Source organism: Aythya fuligula, chromosome 1 (genome assembly GCF_009819795.1).
Source record: "Aythya fuligula isolate bAytFul2 chromosome 1, bAytFul2.pri, whole genome shotgun sequence".
Classification (NCBI taxonomy): domain Eukaryota; kingdom Metazoa; phylum Chordata; class Aves; order Anseriformes; family Anatidae; genus Aythya; species Aythya fuligula.
The window spans coordinates 126,181,538-126,205,221 of NC_045559.1; the positions used below are offsets into that span (position 1 = coordinate 126,181,538).

The 23,684-nt window shown below is 40.4% G+C and overlaps 1 protein-coding gene across 1 annotated transcript; it reads right to left on the minus strand.

The window, feature by feature from the left end:
* Positions 1–144: 144 nt before the first annotated feature.
* PDHA1 (pyruvate dehydrogenase E1 subunit alpha 1) lies at positions 145–13,723 on the minus strand. The gene is made up of 12 exons (XM_032204986.1): positions 13,571–13,723; positions 12,047–12,061; positions 10,685–10,753; positions 9,572–9,745; positions 8,768–8,894; positions 5,191–5,282; positions 4,892–4,984; positions 3,949–4,104; positions 3,684–3,755; positions 2,682–2,749; positions 1,653–1,761; positions 145–616 (listed from the first exon to the last, which is right to left on the minus strand). The coding sequence occupies exons 1-12, from the start codon at positions 13,643–13,645 to the stop codon at positions 452–454; spliced, it is 1,215 nt and encodes a 404-aa protein (XP_032060877.1). The 5' UTR covers positions 13,646–13,723; the 3' UTR covers positions 145–451.
* Positions 13,724–23,684: the final 9,961 nt, after the last annotated feature.

Sequence of the window (23,684 nt, forward strand, 5' to 3'; positions counted from 1 at the left end):
TATTAAAGCTACTCTTGCTAAGAAAAGTCTGGCCTGATGCTTTCATTTAGTAACTTTTCTACAGCAAAAACGCAGCTAACCAAAATGTTTTTTTTTTTGGCAAGTGGTTGATTCATAAAGAAATGATGCAAACAGACAACCAAATTAAATGTTATTGAAGTTTAATTCTTTGTCTTTACACTGTACATGACACATACAGCACTCCAAAGGAAAGTTTGTAAAGCAAATACATAGCGATTTAAATAAACCATTGCTTTCTCTTAATGCAGCTCCTTCCAAAACAATATTCAGGTGTGTTTAAGACAACCCATAATGTGATGGACGGCCTTACACAACACCTCCTTATTTGAAAGAGCTTTTAAATAAGATCAAGGTTTATTTCTGAGTCATTACAGTTCTTGTAATGCATTCACTTATTCTTATGAATAAGTTATGCCCAATAAAAAGGCCTTTAGCTGACAGACTTGTACTTTATCCACTGGTTTGGGCCACGCACTTCGAAGGGTGGTTCGTTGTAGTAAATGTGGTTTCCTAGTTCTTCCAGCGGTGGCTCTGGGTCAGTGGTAGCAAACTGAGCAGCTTCCTCTATCTCCTTTCTCACTGCCACATCAATTTCCTAAACAAAGAAAAGAGATGTTAATTTGAAGGCAACTCAGAAAAAGCATCCTAATTTTGAAGTTAGTTAAAAGCAGTGATGAAGCACTGGCCAGACTTCGTGTTAATGCTGTCTATAACAGATCTAAAAAAAAAAAAAAGTGGAATGTCCCTCCCTACTAAAGTGAAGCATTTGTCCCTTTAGATAGTGCAACTAACTTATTCCTAGAGGAACATGACCACACCAAGCATTTTTCTTTCTGAATTCTGAGCCTGCAAAACAGTAAGAATGCAGCCAACTTTTACTGCAACCCTGTCAGTCAGTTTATCACCATGCACCCCATCACTTTAGATGCAGAGACCTTCATAAGGTGTAAGTAGATCTCAATACCACCTTTGCTTGCTATTACTGTATTACCTTCCACACAGGTCTTTCATAGAAATCATTTTTTTCAGTAGTGATAAACTTGGTAACCCATACATGAGAGGGCTAAGTATATGACACGTTCTATTTGTAGCTTAACCTTTAACTGTCCATATATTCTTTGTCACTTTACATACAAAAGATGTTGAGGTCGGTAACATATACAGCAGCAGCTACACTGGGCATTGTAAGATTTCACTAGAAGCGTTTTCTTTGTTTTATTTTAAAAACAAAATTGATCAGAAGTTTCAGAATATTCGCTTTGAGGGTTTCTGGCTTGTTCACAACCAATGACCTTTGCCAGTGTAAGACCCTGCAAGTTCAGAGACTTACCTCCTTTCTAGCTCATATGGGCAAGTTTGGTTTCTAGATCTTAGTATGACAAGAGATTTATTTGAAGAGCCTTGCACTGAGCTACGCTGTTTCAGCTCATTCAACATAGTGATTAGTCTCATTAGTTGGTCTACAATGAAATTTCACAGTAGAGTAGACCAACAAATTATATTCCAAATATATTCCAACAAAAAACCCTGAAAGAACGAGTGATGATACACAACGCAGTGTAAATATGCTTCTCAGATAACTAGTATGTGAATGCACAAGAGTTGGCTTAAACATCAATTTAAAGTCATACCTTTAATTCTTCGATGCTTGCAAGGTTATTGTTGATCATTCTGTCCTTCAGCAAAGTAATGGGATCACTTTTGCTTCTCACTTCCTGGATTTCTTCTCTAGTACGATAGCTAGGAGCAAGACAAGCAAAGAGACGGTAGCCTTTAGTGGTGTCCTTGAACAGAAGTGAGGTTCTGGACACAGCTCCCTTTTACAGAAGAGGTGTGACCGAAGAATTGGTTGAATGCAATGAAAATTAATTGCTCTAAGAACAGCACAGCCACATCTAGAACTTTTCTTAGATTTGAAAATGGAGATTGAGCTGAAGTAGATACAAGCTTGAATATAATGCAGGCAGGGAAAGGGAAGCTATCACGGCCTGAAACAGTTACCTCTAGGGGTAGCACTTCCCACTCCCATCTCCTCTGAAGAGAAATAACAGTAGGGCTTGGTGGCTTGCTGTGGCATTAGGTGGGTCACACTGTGTGTGATGTGTTTCATGAGCTCAATCAATTAAAAACTCCGTTTCACCACGAGTTTCTGATGATGTGTTAAGACACACCCTACTTCATGTAGGTCAGTTCAAGTTTGTCAGATGGCACACAGTGCCCAAATCTTTCTAGCATCTGTGTTTGCATTTTTTAAGTATTCCATTTGACTTCATCTGTTCTTATACTTTTAAGTTAGGATTTTATATACTCTAAAAACTTCAGAAAAGTGTGCTACTTTTCAGTCAAAGCTTGCTTTGAACACACCATAAACTCAGACTGAATGCAGAATTCATTAATAAAAAGTACAGAAACTTAAACTTAGCTCTTGTTCTAGAACTAAACTTCCTACTAGTGCAAATAAAACAGGTATGTTACATAGCCCCTGATTACCCACTGAGTGATGAGATGAGTGACCAGACTGGGCACAGTGATTTATTTCATCATGACCACCTTTATGCACTTCACACTGGATTTAAACACCAAATCCATGATAGTTTCCTGATTTTGACCATCAATACTTAATTATTTTCAGCAAATGCCAAGGAAGTATTTCACAATACCTTATCCCAGGGTCACTCATACTGTGGCCGTGATAACGGTATGTCTGCAACTCCATCACGATAGGACCCTCAAAAAGACAGAAGATGCATTATCACCTTGAGCAGTCACTGTGTTATTATAGCAGCTCACCTATAGCAAATACTGCACCAATGACAAATGATTTTAATGCAATTTTCTTAGTTTAATTAATTCACATAACATTATGGCCACTAGTGAAGTGAAACATAACTCTTTTCAAATAAGCAGATTATGTTGATACTACTAGCCTTTACTTTTGTGTTCTTATTGAGCAGTATTACACCATTTGGTCCCTCCCAATGCCACTGAACCACTACCCAGACTACTTCAAATCGCCTATTATTTTCACTTTAAGACTGTAACTAGCAGAAACTAGTTCTTCTGTATGAAATTTTCTTCTTTTCACGCTGTGCATTCCAAGCATAAATATCATTTTGCTAAATATTTCAACAAATGTGAGAACCAATGTATCACACTTGGGTGACAGACACTTGTGCTGAAAAACCTTAAGGTTTTATCTAGTTCTGTATGCATTGCTAGGGAGGTATATAAAAATAGATCTCTTATCATCTTGTATCAAGTCTCACAGAACTTCACTTTCCCTTTGTTGCAAATACAGAATTATTTTCCTTGCCACTTACCCTAAGAAATCTCTTCACAAGAACACAGCTGTCTAACAGTCCACACGTTTTAAGCAGAATTTAAGTAAGATAGAAAGCAGGAAGAAGTTAACAGGGTACCAGGTCTGTTTTGTTTTTTGTTTTTTTTTCTTATAGCTTCATTAATAACAATTGCACGTAAACAATCCTAACAGTATTAAAAGAACTCTCAATGACTCCCAGGTTCCATTTGGTGGAGAAAAAAGGAAATGAATGTCAAACAAGTCATAGCTACTACAGAAAACTGGGCTAGATGAGAAATATTTTATGCAGCAACTATTGCTACGACTTCCACCTACAGTAGAGGAGTGGCTATTGACTTACTTTTCCAGCTCTGCAGTGCTCAGTTGCAAACTTGGCTGCTTCTCGGACGCATAGAACATCCATGCCATCCACCTGAGACACAGAACAGCAAGTTGAGCCAAAGAATTGCCAAAAACTAGCCTGCAAGTTCAGTACTTCCGTATTTTAAGTGCAACAGGATTTCAATTTCAAATTTTCCTATTTTTAAGAGTATTTATAAATATACTGAGACATACATTTACTGCACATACCTGCATGCCTCAAAACAAACTGGAGTTGCACTCACCCTGAGCCCTGGAATGAAGTCTCCTCTTTTGTAGTAGTCCGTACTGGCTGCAGCTCTTTCAACCGAAGTTCCCATCCCATACCGATTGTTCTCACAGATGAAAACACAAGGCAATTTCCACAAGGCTGCCATGTTGTATGTTTCAAATATCTGGCCCTGAAAGAAGAGAAGTTATTTCTAGTCAGGGAGCTCAGACTTCAAGCATGAGGCTCTAATAAAAATCATTCAGCTGCAGATGTCTAACTAGTAAAACTTTTAACACTAAAAGTAATCTGAAAGCAGCTACTTGCTGCAGCTCAGCAGGAATAAGAGAGAAGTTACCAGGTAAGGTAACTTTCACCTCAACTCATAGATGCTCTGTATGTTTAAACCTGTTTTTTTAAAACCTCTTTTAGTATCCATGTTCTGGTAGCACAAAACCTACTTTAATCAAAGTATTTTATGAATAGTCATAAGAAACTTCTTGATTGATTAACTTGGCAGGACACTGCTACAGCAAAGTAAAAGAAAAGTTCAACCACATCGACTGCATCAGCCTTACGACTTTAACTCTTAACACAGAAGAAAAACAAGAGCTGAGCTCTTAACCTGTGTTTTCGAAGTGGCAAGATACATCAACACTGCACTCTAAAACACTGATTTCTTATCTGGCTTAATTTTTCTGCCCAAAATATGAAAACAACTGTCCAAATGTCTGAAGCAGCTCTGCAAGACGCTTGGTATCAGTGGCCTTCTTTAATAAAGCATCCTTGCAGCAGAAAGCCCAACATAAAATCTTGTTTTTAGTTCCAAGCCAGATGTTGTCTGGGTTGCAGACTCTGAACAGGCTAAAGACGTGCTCCTGCTACCTTGCAAAAAGGCAGAGCTCAGAGTTCACAGAGGAAAAACAGATTACCCACAGACACACTCCTCACAGAGCCACATTTAAACAAAGCTTGTTTACCTGATTGGCTGCACCGTCCCCATATAAAGTCAGACAGACTTCATTTTTACCAAAGTATTTACAGGCCAGAGCAATCCCAGCTCCAAGAGGAACCTGTCACAGAGCACAGGAGAAGACAAAATTTTAGAACAATGTTCAGAGGAGCTGAAAACAAGTAGCTGGTGAAATGTCAAGAGACATTTACTGTGTTAAGGATCTGCTCAAGGAATGAAGAGTTGTTACCAACACAGAGAAGAAACAGTGGCATGGGACATGAGCCAAATTCACCTTGTGTTTTAAAGCAGAATTCATGTATATACCTGAGCGCCGACGATGCCATTACCACCGTAGAAGTTTTTGGTATACATGTGCATCGATCCTCCTTTTCCTTTCACACATCCTCCTTTTCGACCTGAAACATGATCATGAAGGGATTTATTTTTTCAGAGGAAAAATACTATACAAATGGTAACATCTAATCTGATCCTTTAAAAGGTAACAACACTAGGACAACATTGTATTTGTCATCAGATTCACCTCAGTAGAGGTAACACATTGATTCCCAAGCTCATAATGGCCTCTATCTGCAGAGTTTACAGTTAAATGTATCAAAAAAACAAAACAAAACACAAACAAATAAATAACCAGGAGGAACAGTGATCATGAAAACATTTCAAGAAATACAAAATGAGATTTATGAAGAAACTTCAAAGCCACCCAAGGAATTTCAGTGTCCTCAACACAAAAGCACTCTCTAGCAAAGTAGTAATTTTATTTTTTTTTTAATAGCCAACATGGACTACATTTCTCATACATGTAATCTATGCTACCGTAACAAGAAGTATATGTACAGTCCTTTTTAATTCTTGCTTCTGCAGTAGAGATACGAACAATTCCAAATTAATTGCAATAATCTGTCTTCTCTTTGACTATAACCAGAAGTAAAAATTACAGATTCAAAATAAAAAATAAGAAAACGGACAGCCATACAACAACACAACTCCCAACCTCCATATAAACATCAATACATAGCCCAGCATTATTCAAGCTGTTGTTTGCAAGTAACTGGCAGCCCATGAAGCACCACAAGAAGTCCCATCAAATGAGTAACTTTTCCAAATACACATTAAGTGTACTCAAACATAGTTGGAAGACAAAGGTCAGCATCCATGACAGTGCACTAAAAGAGCAAACTCCCTAGTGCCATCAGTACCTGAAACTAAGACACTCCAATTCCACTCCAAATTCAACCTATTATTTTTATTTAAAAGGTTCATTGTACAACTTCAAAAATCAGTATTTTTATTTGCTGTTATCTCCTCTTGCCCGCTGAGACAAGGTATTCTTTGATGCTCGCACTCCACTCCATTAAGTTAAACCTTCCAATTCAGAAAGTTCGAGAAACATCAATCTAGCCATCCCATTCCTCCTCCAGCACAGTCAATTTTTGTTAGCTGTCTAGCCCGTTATCAAAACCAGCAACAATACTGCTCTCCAGCTGAGGTCCTACAGAGGCTAAGCATTACAACTATTTTCATTTAATACAATATATCACAACAATGTATAGCTGTCAAAAGGCTATACATTGTCTCAAGCCAATCTCTCCCCAGCACAAGGCTTGCTATCTTCCACCAATTCAGCAAGTGCAATCCTCCACACCATTCTCTTAATTATGAACAGAATTATACTGGCAGCAGAGTGACCTTAAACCCTGCTGAATACACCCGTCTCATTCAACAAGAACTTTGATAATCAGTGGTTTTCCAGCTACATTACCGAATCATGATTTACGTGAAATCTCTTATACAGGATCACAGCTGCTACTGTCAAAAGACTTACTAAACAATAATAAGGAAAACTTGACATCTACGTGTTTATTCCTTGTCCATTAGTTCTGTTTCCTTGCAGAAGAGGAAATTAGATTGTTTAACATAATGTTCTTTGGCAAATTATGTTGGCTCTTAATGTCACCTTTTAGGTAATAAAGTACTCACAGCATAATTTAATCATCTTCTCCAGGAATAAACTGTGGCCAACTGCTTTATTTCTCTTTTTTTTCTTCATTTACTTTTTAAAATATAACTGTAAATCCAATACTTTTAGATGCAGCACTGATTTAAATTACAGAAATTTTTGCCTAAATCAAGTTTGAGCTGCAAGAAGTTTTCTAAAATTGGTCAGGTGGACCAGGCCCAGCTAATCTAAGAACACACAATTTCTCATCAGCCTGTGCCACATTTTACATTTCTTACCCTAATCTGCTTTTCAAACTTAATCATAAAGGCTTGTATTTTACTTCTAAGCACAGTTTGCTTATTTTGCCTTAGGGTTGGTGGTTGTTTTAGAAGTAGAATGCTGGTGCTGCTCTGGAATCTGTACTTCCCTTTCTTAAGGGTGAATCATTTTTATTATTGATCTTCTTTGTACTTTTACTATGCCCATGAAGTGGTTTCACATGGGCTTCGACAGATTCTGCAGCTAGGGCCAAAGCAAAAAAAAACAACAAAAAAAAAATACAAACTAACAAAAAAACACAAACCAAACAAAGATTAGTTTTCATCATAAAAATACTGTTTTACATTCAAACATCAGTAACCTTCCTTCACATTTTTGTACAACCCTTCCTCTTGTATTTTAGCTTAGTTAGAATTCCTAATTTACCAAAGTCACTTTTCCCTATTCTTTCTACTCCTCCTAGAACAACCTGGTCTCCACAATATCATTCCTCAGTGAACTGTCAATTCTCCCAAACAATCCTTTCCTACAGTTTGTTTCCCATAGGATGATCTTATCTATTAGTCTTTGGTTGCCTCTGCTTCCTGCTCCTTCAAACATTTTTAAATTCTGTCACTTCCTGGTCACTGTAACTCAGGCTATCTTTCAGTTTTGCATTTTTCAGTCAAGATCTTTGTTCTTAAATGAACTCCAGTGGCACAACTATCCAGAAACTTGCCCCAAGCACCATTTCTTGGAACAACGGTCTCTGTACTGCTGTTCTTCCCCCACTAAAAGGGCCCCACTAAAACCAAGCATAATGCTATAGAATATGATGCACTGAAAAGTAAATTAGACAATAACAGCATTGATATTTATGGTTTCAGGTCCAATAACAGACCTCAGTCAAAGTTTCCTTCTTTACTTTCTTCCTTACCTGTACCTAACATTTGGCAAGTCAAACACATGCTATCTTAGTATATAAAGCCATACCTCTTCTCTGTCTCCACAACGCACTTTTCTATATTCATGTTTCAAGCATGCAAATGCTCAAATTAAGTCTTCATTACAGCAATGATTCATAATACCAGCAGCATACAAAGGCTTTCAAATTCCTTATTAATTTTTCACTTCTGACATCAGTACGCAGATCTCAGCAGGCTGACCCACTCTTCTCTTGCCTGCTCCCCTTACAATCTGGCTGTCAATAGCCACCTCCTTTCCACAAAAATTTAGGTAGAGATTACCATGTCATGCTCTTGTTTTTCAAAAAAGTCAAGATTTCCCAAACCATTTTATCTTTACAAGCAGTGCCTTCCAGTCTAAGACTTCAACAGTATAATTCAGAAAATTTAAGTCTGCCTCCAAGGAAGGGTAACACCCTGCCCTATTGAGAATAAATGACAACCGCCAGCAAGCTTCATTTAAGCAAGCTGCTACAGCACATCAAACATGGCATACAGTATCAAGAAGTTTTCTAAAGTTATGCCTATGACCAGCTTATGACTTATGTTTTATTATAAGAAGTGGCTGCATCATAAATTAAAAAAGATTTTCTACTATGTCCCTAAATTACTTCTGAAGCCCCAGTACACTTTGTACATCAACAGCATTTTGAATTTGAGTAAAAAATTCTGACATGAGTACAGCAGCATGTGAATCCTCATTCTACTCAGCACGTACCTGTAAGCTCAGCAAGAATTTCTCGAACGGGAACACCTCGTGCATAGGTAAAACCGTGAGCTCTGTACGCTGTGATCACATGGTCTGTAGGCTTTATGGCAACTTCAAGCCCTACGCAGCAAGCCTCCTGTTACAGATGAAAAGTAAGTTTAGCAATGAAGAAAAGCACAGTGTTTCCACAGTCAGCAGCATTGCAAGGTCTACCTGTGGTCCCCCTACAAGAAATAAAGGAGAAAAGAGAAAAAGCACAGCTACAGAAGGCTGCCTTGAATACAAAGGTGATGTTAGGCCTGTTTGTCCAAAATCTGGAGCTACAACATCCTTGGGCTCTATATTCCAACCTGTCCTGTCTGCAGCCAACAAAATTAGACAGGAGGAATATGAGAAGCTAAAAAGATGCGCAAGCTTTTTCCTAAACACATCTCCCAGATGAAGTATCTAAATAACTGCAATTCAAAAATGGGCAGAGGACGGACAGACAGCAAAGTTTCACCAAGTTCAGGAAGTTCTTTCTCCTGACTCTTGCTTTATAGTGGGTACCTGATCTATGAACCACTGGAACAAAAACCTGCCTTCTCTCTCTTCCTATTGCTGTCTCAAGACCCCAGGGATTCCCTTGTGCGCTCACAGACAGGTTTTAAAGAAATAAAGAACCAAATCACAAATCCCACGACAACTGCAGCCATTCTACACAGATACCCAGTTACAGATTTACTCTCCCATCTATTCAAATCCCTACATAAGTAGGGCAAGACAATATAAAAACATCTTGGGGGAGAAAAGGAAAGGAAGGGGGAATCTCACCTGACCATCATACAAGTGGCAGAAGCCACGAATAATCTTCTGCTTGTACAGCTGGTCAGACTTCAGCTCCATGCGTCGTATGGTCTGCATCGTCTTGTAGTAATGGAGGCCCTCCTCTCGAGTCATCACTGCCGTGGTACTAGGGCCTTCTTCCAGGCGGTGGAGGTCACATTTCTGCGAAGTTGAACAAGTATTTATTTCTTGAAGGTAGCTGATCCCATTTCTATCTTTTTTTTTTTTTTTTTTTTTTTTTTAAAAATGACACACCATTTTCAAATCCTGATTGTAATACCTTTTTAAAAAGAAGGCCAGAAGAACCTAAATGCCCAGGTCAAACAAACTACAAAATTTATGCACCGTTTCCAAATTCAGGAAAATAAAAGCTTTACTTTCAATAAAGACAGATTTCCATTCACAAAATGAAACCTTATAGCTCCTACTACCAGCAGGTGAAGTTAAGTGCTCATGAAGTACTAGAAAAGCTCATTTCCATGGTTATTGCATTCCAAATACTTGACAAGATGCACATAGGCTTAGTGAAGTGACAAGACAGAGGAGTTTCCTCTGTGGGAGTTTTTAAGATCTGGTCCTAAGTCTGGACCTCACCTCTTCTACAACCACTTTCACCCACAGCTATAAACCGCAGCGGCAGCAGCCACCCTACTGGCCAAACCACAACACATACCACAACAATTCCTCCCCAAACCATGGCCTATCCTGAGCTGCGTGGAGGGCTGATTTTAGGTACCCATACCAAAAATCCTTCCAGTCCAGCAGAAGGGACCAACAAATAGCTCTGTTGACACAGATGGGCAAAATACTGCTTTACAGGTTACGTGACATTTTGTGTTAGAGCAACAGTCTCTCCAGAACAACTCCGACAATGCCCTGAGGAATTTCATACAATGCACTTGCACACTACTTTACTTTGAATTAACACAGTCACACAACCACACACTTCCAAGCAGCGTGCTTCCAGCTCCATCTAAAAATCAGGCCAGGTAGTACAGGGCTTGGTTCTGAAAACTCTTCTGATTTAAACATCCATCATTTCAAGATCTACAACAGTGCTTACAAAGAATACCAGTAGAAAGCCTTCAGCTTCATCATTACCTTGATTTCAAATGTAGCTTCATTTGCAAAGTCTGCATAGTTACGTGATGCTACCATCACTCGAGAGGCCTTAAAAAAAACAAAACACAAAAACAAATATGAGCAACATTGAAATATAATTACAAGATAAAGCAAATGAATTGTCAAATTCTAACAGTACACCCAAATTGAAATAATTTTTAATGAAACTCTCCAGTGGCATATCCTTATAGTATTAGAGAACTTTAGTTTTGTACATACGTACTAGAACTCCTTTAGAACACAGGATTTGAAATTAAGATTAGAAATTATACCCTTGATTAATTAAAGAAAACCTATAAGCTTCAAAATACCGTGAAGAGCATCAAAATCCTAAAAATACATACTCTTCTATACAACTACTGCATATTTCAATGGCTCTTGGCACTGACTGGAATTTCACCTTGACAGAACAAAAACTTTCTTTGGAAAAAAAACAAAACACGTCAGATGTGTGGAATGTGAACTACAATTGCTCTTTCCTTTTAACAGGAAGAGAAGGTGGGTGGATGCAAGGCAACAAGCAGTGAAGAAGGAGAGTACTATGTAAGTGGGTAATAGCATGGCCACTACCTAAGGATACATGAAATACACAAGTACAGAGTGGCTGGCAGAGTAAGGGAGAGACAAGAAAGATGTTTAAACAAATACTGATGTTCTTTCTAACAGCGTGTGTACAGGCTATTATTACCTGACCAATAAGTGGTGTTGAATAACTTCACTATATGATGGTCATCTATTCATGCACACCTTGTGGCCATAAGGAGTGCACTTGATCTTTAGCAGCAAAATCACGTTGCTAATTAAGTTACCCATAAATTTCTGTAGCTTATTCAGCTCTGGAATTTGCATACACTTAGCTCAAGGTTCATTCTTTCAAAATTTTGAGACTATCCAGTCCTGTGTCTCCAACAATGGTATGATTGATAGATATAAAATTTGGAAAAAGGCCAGGAGAAATTTTCTCAATCCTTCTTCATTATCTACCATTGCCTATTTGATTTGGCTATCATGATCTCCCACTCCCCCAACATTATCAGATTAAATGTTTGAAGATTTTAAATTTAAACCAGGTTTCCACACTGTTTACCATAATGCAACAGTATTATCAGCGATAAAAAGCTATTTTAGTTCTAGAGCTGGAAGTCTGTCAAGAGTTTACTATTTGCAGAACCACCGAAGGGCTGAGGTTGGAAGGGACCTTTGGAGGCCAGCCTGGTCCGATCCCAGCCCTGAGCACTACACGAAAGCAATGCAAGGCAGTCTGTACAAGAGTTCTTAACACATGGCCAATACATAGTAAAAAAATAAAGAAAACCTTGACCAAATTGGTTTAGGCCTTACCTCACTAACAGCTCCCTAGGTTAGCAGCATTTGGAAGGGAAAAAGGATAAAGAAAAAAAGAGTAAGTAACTGTAACACACCATTGAGGGAGGAGAAATCAGCACATTATTAGCAAACTGCAATACAGTTTACAGGTAAGCTCTGAGTCACAGAAAACTATCTTTACACTTAATAATATGATCAAAACAGGTATAAAACGCTGCCTAAGGGATTAAGATTGCTGCTATTTATTTGCTATCTTATGCCTGTGTTATAAATGCCTAAGAACAAGGAAAGAGAAATCTTTGCATATTTGGCAGTTACTAGGATCCAAAAAACTACATTAAGATATCCAAAATGGGTATGGTTTGGACATCTAGGAAAGCACAGCATGTCAAAAGCAGTCCAAGTACATGCAGTAAGGAACAAGTTTTTGGCATCCATCTGTAAATTTTAACACAATTTAGCTGTAAATTAAGGAATACCTTCAGATGCATATTCCATACAGTCCCAACCAACACAGAAGGATTTGCTGATGAACCTACTCTCTCATGCCATTCCCATGAAACCAGCCACCCACAGGCTTTCGTGCCAGGGCAAGAAATTACTAGGCAAGTAAATTACTTAATAAAAGTACAGTAAGAGATTTGCTCTCAATGTCAAAAAGGTTATTGATCTCAACTACCATAAAGCACCCTTTAACACTGCCAAAAACAAAATATATGATCTTGCCAACGTGCCTTTTTGTCAGCTAGATTATTTTCTCCTCATGGCCACAGTCGTTATAATGGAATAATAATGAAAAAGAAGAGAATTGTGAAAATGTTTCACATGAAAGAGATGAAATGAAACACAGATGCCATGAAATAACACAATTTGAACTAAAATTCAGGAAGAGCTCAACTGATCACTATTTGAGCAAAGGCAAAGCACTCCAAAAAGGGGCCAGGGTGAGGGAATTTTGAAGTGGGCCTGAAAAAAGCCTCCAAAAAGGGATCGCTGCGTTTTGTACCTAATTTAGTTCGCGCACCAGGAGCCTCTGTACGGGGCACCTATGGGTGCCAGCCTCCAGGCCGCACCCTGGCTGTGCTCCAGCCAGCACCCCGGGCGGCACGTCCTGCCCCCGTGTGACAGCACCCGCCGTGCACATGGCGCACTTCCCTAAATATTAACCTCAACACGGAAACCGGCCCTGCCCTCGCGTCAGGCGAGCGGGACACCTGAGGTACGCTGCGCTTTGCGAGCGCAGTCAGAGCCCAGCTGCTTACAGACACCCCCCCCACACACACAGCGACCATCTTGACTTATTTTTATGCAGCCTTTGGCACAGAGCTGGCAGAACAGAGCCGCGAAACCCCTTTATTATCACCGTTATTTTATTATCATGATTGCTGTTTCCCCGCCGGCCCCCTCACACACGCAGCCCCACACCAACGGCCCCAACGGCCGCCCCCTCTCCCTGAGGCGGCGCGCGCCTCCCCCCCCCCCAGCGACCGTTGGGGCCGTTACCACCACCCCCCCCCCGGGTAACGGCCTCCCCCTCACCGTCCTGCCGGCGGCGGCGGCGGCGGCCGGGCCGGGCAGCACTCGGGAGAGGGCGGCCAGCAGCATCTTGCGCATGGAGCGGGGAGGGAGGGCGGCGGCGGCGGCACCGGCACCGTGCTGGGCCCCGTCCTCGAGTCTCCTTCAAGCGGCAGCCGCGCAGCCGCCGCCGCCGAGCCCGCCCAAGCGCCCGCCCCCCGCGGCCGAGCGCCGGCTTGGCCCTGCGCGCAGGCCCGGTGGCGGTTGGGGCCGTTGGGAGCGGCCGTTAGGGGTTCTGTGAGGGCTGAGGGCGAAATCTGTGAAAATGCCTGAAGGGGGGTTCTCTCCAGAGAGAGGAAGGGCCCGGGGGGGCTGTGGGGAGTGTTCCCCAGAAATGCGGCTGTCCACGCGTGTTGCAGGATGTCCCGAGCCGCCTGGCAGCACCCAGAGGTGGGCAGGGGAAGCTGAGGCGCTCCCTGGCTCCGTAACCTCTCCCTGCAGAGCCTGCTGCTGTTTCTTCTCTCTCTTACGCTAGCAAGGTGTTCTTGGGCCTGTCCTCTTCATTATGCTACCTCTGTGTAACATTGGCACCCCTCCTGCCCTCTCCTACACACCCAGCTTTTGTTCTTATTAATCCATATCTGTTGAGCACCTCTCGTTCAGAAAACTGGCCTCTGGTCGCAGCTGGGGGCACATAGAGCCTAGGTCATTTGCCTGGGAAGGATGGTGAGGCTGTCAGAGCTCCCTGCGGTATGTGGCAGAACAAGGACTCATGACTTTATTCTTGTGTTCTGTTACTCTGTAGATGATGCTCATCTGCTTCATCTCGAGAGAGTAAAGTGTACTACTGGTGTCCATATGCATGATGGAAAGCATGTTGAGAAACTCAAATACAGCATCTTCAAATGGCAGCACTGTGACATAAAGATTTCAGGAGACCTATGGGGAATTGTTAACTATGGACATGGACCTGCTCAAAGAAATAAATCTGTTATTACAAAAAAATGCTGTCAAGCTTATTCCAAGTTCAGTGTAATCTACCTATTCCTTCCTCACATGAAATAAAAAAGTGGAGAAATGTTTCTAATTATGCACCTATAGACAAACATGTTATGAACACTTCTATTAGTCATATAATGTAGTTATTTTTGATGGGAAAGGATCCATTTTTATCCCCCTCTGGAAAAATGGTAAAGCACTGATTATGTTACCCCTGTGACATTTTTACTTTTCATGCTATTTCATCAATATTCATGTGCTTTCTCCATTAAAAAACTCTTGCAACATGTTGAAATAATTAAATCCCTCCCCCCAAAAAAACTAATGCAGAAAGCTAATTCATGAATGAGGTAAACAATGACCAGGAAAACATAAATCATAAGCAGAGAATGCCAATAGAAAATAATTTACTTACTGAAGACGATTATGCAATGTTTCATAATGGAGCACCTTGCCATGTGTGACTCTAGGATTACCACATCAAGGGTGTGTTGCGTGACAGGAGGCCAAAACTCATTGTTTTCTATCGTTCGGGGTGTGATCCTGAAATGTTATCACTCGCTTGGATTGCAGCCGCCGTTACGAGCGTCTGCCGTCGTGCTAAAAAGGCAGGGGGGAGCACCCGGCGTTCGGGGCTTGTCCCAGCTCACTGTGTCCACATCCAGCAGGAAGCGATCCCTGCTTCATTTCAGGAGTCGCCAGTTCACCGCCTGATTTTTCTTCTTCCCATGCCACCAGATACAGCCTGCAGAAGGCAGTAGTAATGATTCCTTGTGCTTATTTAGTCCCAAATGCTTGAAGTAAGCCGAGGCCGTAGCAGCCCTTCTTAGCGGGGATTCAGTGGCACGGTGATGTGATGCTGTGCAGTGTGTTTGGTGGTGTGGTGTGCGGGAACGTGCGTGGTCTGGTGAGCTGGCTCCGTTTGGGAGGGCTGGGATGGGGCGGGCACAGCCTCACCCCCACTGCTGGTGGGGAGCAGCTGCCAGAGCTGCGCCCTGGCTTCTTCACGCTCCAGCACCACGCAGAGGGATGATGGGGTTGAAAGGTGAATGACAAGACCAGGACCTGTGCCTGAGCTGAAGAGTGAGGTTATCAAACAGAACAAATGTAGCCCTGGTTCATTTTCCATCTTCAGAATCTGAATCACCAGCCTCCACTCCAGGTGCATCCTCCATCACTAAAACTGTTTAAGAATGCTCAGCAGGAACCATCCTGTTTTGGTTGCTATTCTGTCTTCAGAGTTTACATTTGGTTTCTCTCCTTCCATTTTTCTTTCTATCATCCCCTACCCCATTTGATTCTCTTACCTGGCATTTCTTCTGTTGTTTCTCCTATATCCCTTACCAAAAAAACTTTTTTTTTTTTTCTATTTTGACTCTCACCTCTTCTGACTAATTCCCATTCACTCCTACACTTTCGAGGAGTTCCTGTAATAGACAGCAACACTGCTCCTGACTTGTAATACTCAGATGTGCACTCTATATTTATGGGGGAATTACGATTAATTACATTGTCAAAATTCTTCAGATGATTTGTTTCCTTTGGATTTGCTGGACTTTGGAAGAGAAGTAGTTTTCTAGGATCTTCCAGATGTTTTCTTTCTAGCAGTGACAGAAAAATGGATTAAGAAGCTATGGTTTCTGTTTGCTATTCTGATTGTTTTAGAATCATAAAATTCCTGTATTATTTGGAAAACACTGAAGGGCCAAGATGCTACTGAATTTATAATGTAATTTTTCCTTGTTGAGTTTTATCCCTTCATGTGATTTGTCTCCATGCTTCCCGTTATTTTATGTATTTTGTCTAGTCCTCAAAGTAATCAATGTTACAACAGGGAGAGGAGCACTGCTGCTGAAAAGGCTGCCTTCATTTACGTAGTGAACTCCTGGGAGAAAAGAGATGTTATTTTATCATAGTGGGTTAGCCCAACTGCTGTAGGATTATTTGAACTTAGCTTTGCTCAGTTTGAAACTCTCAAAATGTTGTGAGGAAAGGTTTTGACAGCATTCTGTTACCGTCAGAATCATGAATAATTATTCTTTGAATATGGGCTTTTGGTAGACCTCTGACCTGAAATGAAGTATCTAAAGGCACATACAAGGTTACAGTCTGTAAACACATTAGGAGTTCACTCTTTGCCTCGTCATTTGAAGTTTCATTTAAAGTTGTGGGTTCCCCATCTGTGGAGGTGTTCAAGGCCAGGCTGATGGGGCCTTGGCCAACCTGATCTAGTGGGTGGCATCTCTGCCTACAGCAGGGGGCTGGAGTTAGATGTTCTTTAAGGTCCCTTCCAGCCCAAGCCATTCTGTGATTCCGTGATTCTATTCTCTACTTGGTCATGGCTAAAACGTCTGATAAAGTATCATGCCCAGTTTTGAGTGAGGTATAATGTGCTTTGAATAAAGACATGAACTCACTGGAGAAAATCCAGATGAAAAGAATGCAAGTGATCAGTAGCCTGGAAGATAGGACCAAGAAAAAAGTGCTAAAGAATGGATATTGCGTCATCCGAAGAAAATTTTGGGGAGAATTGGTTAATGATTCTTAAATATGAAATTGTCATACAGGAAAGAAACCCTGTGAAGAGGGCAGGAATTGAGGTCCAAAGCTAGCAAGAGCTGAGATGCAGGTAGGCTGCGTGGAGCGTGCAACTCAGCAAAAGGGTAGGTGAGGAACTGGACCTGGGCTTCTTGCCACTGGACATTTCCGAGAACAGGTTAGTTAAATACCTGTCAGGAATGCTCTAGGTTTAGTTAATTTTACGGCAACAGTATTAATTAGATTATATTTCTTCCAGCTTTCTTGTCTGTGGTTCGGCATATGGAAGAGACTTTGTTAAAGGAGCTACAGTTCTCTGAAGTCCTACCTGCTTCCACGCTCTCGGGACTACCTGCACCGCAGTTTTATTAGATTAAAACACGGTGGGTGTAAGGGAAAAATAAGGCGTTTGTAGGACAAGGGCCGTAAGGTGGCACTGCAGCACAGGGGATAGGACAACCCGCTACCGTTCCTCCTACATCCAGTAGCTACCAAAAACCTATCGAGAGCCCCAACAGTGACTCAAACCCTTTCAGCAGTAAGGCACTGGAGGTTGCTTAGTTACTTGAGAAAGTATTAGGATAATGTTAAGGGAACAAACTGAAAATAAACTTGTTATATTACAGAAAGGGTGTGACAGCTTGGTACTGCTTCCCCAGTTGCATCTAGGCTGTTTGCTTCCTTTCCCTGAGCACAAGAAGCTGGTGGCTTGTACCAAATCTGTTGCTGTTGCCCACAGTCCCGTCTCCCTTGGGGGAAGGGGTGCCTAGTTTAGGTTGGTCCTCCAGTAATTTTGATGTTTATCTAGTTTTAATGAAGCTCCTAGACTCAAGGGAGTCAAATTTATACAACCGTCCCCACAACAAAGAAACTCAACTGTACTGGTTGCAAAGCTTTTGGCACCACCGAAAAATCCAAGCTGCTTCTATAGCATACGGCAAGGGTCACCTGTCACAAAAAGGTTTGGTGCCAGACCTGCATGATCTGAAGCCAAATTGTCTCTGACAGCCCCCAGTGGATTCTGATTCATCCTTTGCTTTCTCTGGTTGAGTAATGATAGAGTGCCACTTGACTTAGCATGCATGCGTCTGGATCCATGTGCAGAAAATCTGCAAATAATTATGTGAGGGAATGTTTTGTTTATGAAAGCAGATCAAACAAATAACAGAATTAAGGATGATCTTTAATTTGGCTTCCTGAGCTTTGATACCAAAATACACTCTTGCCCATTTGTGGAAGACTTATGAATAAAACCCAACTCTCTAATCCCACGCTTTAAAAAATTCTTCTCTCTCTCTCTTTTTTTTTTTTTTTTTTTCCTGTTATGACTAAGAACATTCAAAATTACCCTCAATTATGCAATTAAGACTACTCCAAATGTGTACAAATGGAAAGGGATGTGTGGAGTGAATTGAGTAAGAACATAGAGTTTCTTCAGGATGATTGAAAAGCATTTGAATGCAAGAATTTAAGGGAACTTTGTCTTTCACCAAACTGCTGAATCTCTTCTGGTAATCTGCATGTGACTTTCTACATGACTAGAATGAGTCTTGCATTGTTACTTTGTTCCTAGGTTTTAAAATGAAGTGTAGCTTTGTTAGAGCTCAGTTTAGTGTTACCTCATCATGAGCATTACAGTCAATATTTGTACTTTTTTTTTTTTTTCTAAATGTTGTTTTCTTGTTTTAGCATTAAATGAGTTCACCACACAACTCTGGCGTGGAAACAAAGAATATTTTGGCTGTATAACTAGTTTTCTTTTGAAAAAGAAGTTTGAAGTTTGCTTAGAGTGCCATCTGTCATGATAGCATCCAGGCAAGTCCTGAACAAATGACCAAACACAGAAACACAGCACCACATCAAAACTTATCAAGCAAGACTGAGCTGGCAACGCAAAATTTGGAGATGTGTCCAGGGCTAGGGGCAGGAAGGGGTGGAGAACCGAGCTGAGTTTGTGGCTCACGAGGCCTGGGTGGAGATGGGGAGCATGGACAGTGTGCCCTGCCCGAGGAGCACTGCTGTCCTGTGGACACCCAGCACGGCCTTCCAGGGCACAGGCAAAATGAGCACCAGGCCATGACCATTGTGTTGCCTCTGGCAGTCAGCTGTCCTAGGCAAAGCCCAGCTTTGCTTATGTTTCTGGCTGGTCCTGAACAAATGTGGCTTTTGATTCCAGCTGTGTATCTCCCCAGTGTGTCTCACTTGCCTACAAACAAGGAGTCTGCCTGAAGAACCATGGGGTGCTTCAAATGTAGACTTACTTGCCATAATATTCACTGTAAAGCCAGAGGAGTGGGAGAAGGATGGGAATGCCTCTTCAGAAAGCAGGTGGTGCAGGCCAGGAAGGGTTACCTGTGCATCTACCCTCTGGATGAGAACAAGATTTGCCATTTTGGTTCTTACTTTATAGGTTTTCCCCAGACACAGTCAAAATCAATAAAAATCTCCTATTGATTTCTATATGCAACTCAAACCCATTGTGTATTAGCTTCCAAATGTATCAATGTGCATATATTTGCAGTCATATATACAGGTCTATAACACTCTGACATAATGCAGGCAAATCATTTAAAGATTGTAAAAATATGCAAAAGTCCTATGTTCAAAATTTGGAAGGCATGATTAAGTTTAGCTGTTCTTAAACAAGTAAACATGACAAAGAATTCCTTCTTGGGTACAGACAAACTGTTTTAAAGTGTTTGTTAATCTTACGGTCTGCCATATAAGGCAATATTTATTTGCTTTTGTCTGACTAACTTCAACTGCTTTAGAGTCACAGGTACTTTAAACAACAATTATGCCTTGGATCTTTCTACCATATGATACCATGTCCCTTTGCTCTACTTTGTCTTCAAACATCTGTCTCGTACTTCACAAACAAGCAGTGTTCCCCTGATCCTTCAGCAGCTAGAATCCAGTAGTCTCTTTCTGATGCCATGTAATGCAGCTGAGGGCAAATTTTCTTTCCCATTAGAAACCTCAATAGTCACTCATTTGCTTTAAATTATGCTTGTTGGAACATTTTCTCTCTCTCTCTCTCTTTTTTTTTTTTTTTTTTTTTTTTTTTGCAGGTGGCTTTTTTTCTCCTCAAACAAAACTGCTGTTTCAAATGAGTTTGATTTACATATTAACCAAATAAAACAAGCTTGTAAAATTCTGCTACCCATTTACCTGAAGCAAGTACATTTTGATAAGGGAACAGACCAGCTGATAGAGTGGGTACAGACAAGGAAAATTCTTGTGTTATATTTTTCTATGGCAGTCTGACAGTAATTTTCAGCAAGGCTGATAGCGATTTCTTTTATTCTCCTGTGACATGGGTTCATTATTTTTTCCATTAATTTTTCATCATTTTTTTCATTTAGTGTAGATGAGCAGACTAAGCATCTGGTTAAGTAAATTTCCACAAAGAATCTGCCAAACTGAAATACACAGTCTTAAGATTTTAAGGGTTGATAGATATATCTTGCTTGGTTTTTTGTTTTGTTTTGTTTTGTTTTTGTTTTTGTTTTGTTTTGTTTTGTTTTGTTTTTGCATGCATTTTATATGTTTTTTCCCCAGAGTTTAACTTCTAAAACCATTTTAAGCTATTCTAATTGCAACATAGAGTCTGCTCTTCAGATATTCAGCTCAATCAATGCTTTGAAAAAATCTTAAGATTTATGTTGGAAAAAATAGTCAAGTAAGCCTATTTTAGAGCACATTAAGACCACACATCAGTTTCCAATACTAACAATCCTGACAGAGTTCTAATAGAGAAAACTCATTGGTAGTAATCACAGTTGTCTGTCAGAAATAGGCAGTGATGAAACCAGGAGATGCACAATATTTGAATATTATTTTTCCCTACTTTTGTTCTTGGGAACATTGCTGAAATGGAGAAAGAAAAGACTAGTCTACAGATTTGGTATATTGGGTCATGATAGTGTGGCCACATTTGAAAAGCTAGTAAGGAAAGATGGATGCAGAGAAGTTGTGACAGAACATTTCTTAGTGGCTGGAAACGTGTTTGAGACAAGTGATCCAGCTGGCTTACCCAGATTGGTGTAAATGTTGTAGATTGCCAGCAGGGGTGTTTTATAGCTCTTCTAAGAGAAGTTTAGCCAAAAGAGCAGATCAGAAAACAGAAGCAAAGGAAATCTGAGCCAGTGTAAGTTTTCCTGTTATCTTTCCAGACTTTCTGAACACATAGATTTGGTCAGCTGAAGAGCTCCCTCATTCATCCTGCACACTTCTTTCCATGCTTTTATAGCAGAAGATGTAGAAATATAAAGCGGTGGTGCTGCAGGGTGTTGATTCAGTTGATTTTCATTCTGTTTTGTCTTAACCTGGTGTTGATCTTGGCCTACACATAACTGATTTTTTATGAAGACTTGTGTAGTCTGAAGGTTGCTCATTAGCTGTACATCAAAGGACATTCAATTATTCCAGGAAGGGAATGGAATAAAATAGCCAACAATTTGCCTCTAAATTGGCCTTTCCTGGACAGTGCATAGGAATAACTTGTTCATTTCTCCCATCGCGTGTGGTTTTGATTCAGCTATGCCCCAGTAGCAATAGACCATGGCTGCAAAAGGCATATCGTGAGGAAGACTGAAACATTTTGCAGAGAACGGAATGCCTTGGATCAACCTAAGTGTTGGACCCTGAAGCTGCAGTGCTGTCCTCATAAGTGTAATTAATTCTCATGTTAATTTGTTAGAGTTAATAAGAGCCCCACACTGAAAGGAGCACTTGAGGCTATTACTATAGCATTTTATATTACAGGCTCTTTTTTTTTTTTTTTTTTTTTTTTTTTAAATAAAGCATCAGCCCCATGAAAACCTGGGTGAGACAGTGTCACCCTCTGAGAGACTCATTACCGCTTAGATCAGGGCTACTGAACGGTTTAGTGGGACAGATGCCAGTTTGGGACAAATCTGCTGTCCATTTGAGCTGCTCTCTCAATTCACTTGTTGCTCATCAAAGAAAAGGTCCAAGCATGTGCAGTCACAGTAGGAAGTCTGACCTGTTAAAAGGCTGAGTGAAGTCATCCCCCAAGCTGCCAGCTGCCTTCTCTGATATAGACTGTTACGCTGTGGTAGTATTTCTTACCAAGCCTCTGTCTTGCAAGGCCATTATCCCTTCCATAGCTGAAAAACTGAGTGGACGAGCACTTTTTGCAAAAGGAGAGATTTTTGTTAACAAGACTATCTATCAGCATCAGGGAAGTCACTGGTATTTGTCAGCATTTGTAATACCAGATGACAAATCTAAGAATATATTGAGTATATGAAAAATCCAAACAGAAGGAATCCTGGCATCCAAACTGGAGTTTCTGACAATACATTTTCTCAAGCCATTGCTACAACATTCATTCATTGTGAAAACAAAGGACTGAGTCCTCTTCTTGCGTGTACAAAACTACACTGTTGTCAGTAGGATGCTCATAAACAAGAAAAGCCGTGCATCTGCTTGCCCTGAAGGGTTCTTGAAAAATCTCTAGGCAGTCAGGTGGTTAGGTTCTTAATAGATGACACTTGATGTTGTCAAACTGAAATTTGTTATCATTATAAATGCAATATAAATACATTCAGGCTTGTTCCAGAAATGCATTATTGTGTCATAAGCCTTGTGGAAACAGCCCTTCTGCGTTTAAGGATGTAATGATATTAATTTGATTACTCTTCTAAGAAATGGCCACTCAAGTAAGTAAAAACAGCAGACCGGAATCCATCTATTTCAGACAGTTGGAACATAATGAAAATTGATTGTGAGTTTCATGCCCTTTTTTGATGTTCTTTTTCCCATCAGTTGAACTTTGCTCATGTCAGGGAAGTGATTTGTGGACTTTTGCTGGTGGGAGTAAGTCCTGTGAAATTGTATACAAGTAATGACTGCTTAACATTATTCCCCAAAATGGAGCTTCATTAAGGATAAATCAGAATAATCCACATTTTGAATAGATTTTTAAAAATAGATAATCTTTTGTCACAGCAATACAATATCATATGGAGATACTTATCATATAGAGATACCCAAGTATCTCTATATCATATCATATCATATCATATCATATCATATCGAGATACTCAGGTATGTAAATCAAGTGATCTGTGTACCAGAAGAAATTCAGATATGCTAACAGATTTCTTTATCATCTTGCTATTTTGCACTCTTTGTTTGAGCTAGCTTGGGAATTTTGTGTAGCAGCTGTGCTGTATTTGTGTGTGCATATGTGCATACATAAAACTGTACACAAACAGTATGGATTGCCCCTTGGGAAAAAAGTTTGAAGATGTCATTAGTTATGCTCTTAATTAAATGATGAGAACTTTCCAGTCTTTGCATACAGTCTTTCTCAGACAAGAGTCCAATATGCACAAAAACAGAAAAAGGAGGGAGGAACAGGGTCCCACCTGCACAGAGTGTATAGTCAGAGCAAAAGCACGTAGAGAACAGGTTTGCAAAATGTGGCTGAGCAGTGACAGGTTTTCTCTTGGAGGCCATCCTGTGACAATAGCCATTCACTGGATTACTAAAGCCTTGTGATTTCATGCAAAACTTCATATTAAAGATAGGACTTAATTGGGGGTGAAATAAAATAAATAAATAAATAAAT

Coding starts and splice junctions, on each gene's coding strand:
- PDHA1 (XM_032204986.1), bottom strand. CDS start 13,645: ATGCGCAAGATGCTGCTGGCCGCCCTCTCCCGAGTGCTGCCCGGCCCG. Junction 8,895..9,571: donor GCCACTTGTATGATGGTCAG/GTGAGATTCCCC, acceptor CATCTGTAACAG/GAGGCTTGCTGCGTAGGGCT. Junction 4,985..5,190: donor ATGGCATCGTCGGCGCTCAG/GTATATACATGA, acceptor GCTCTGTGACAG/GTTCCTCTTGGAGCTGGGAT.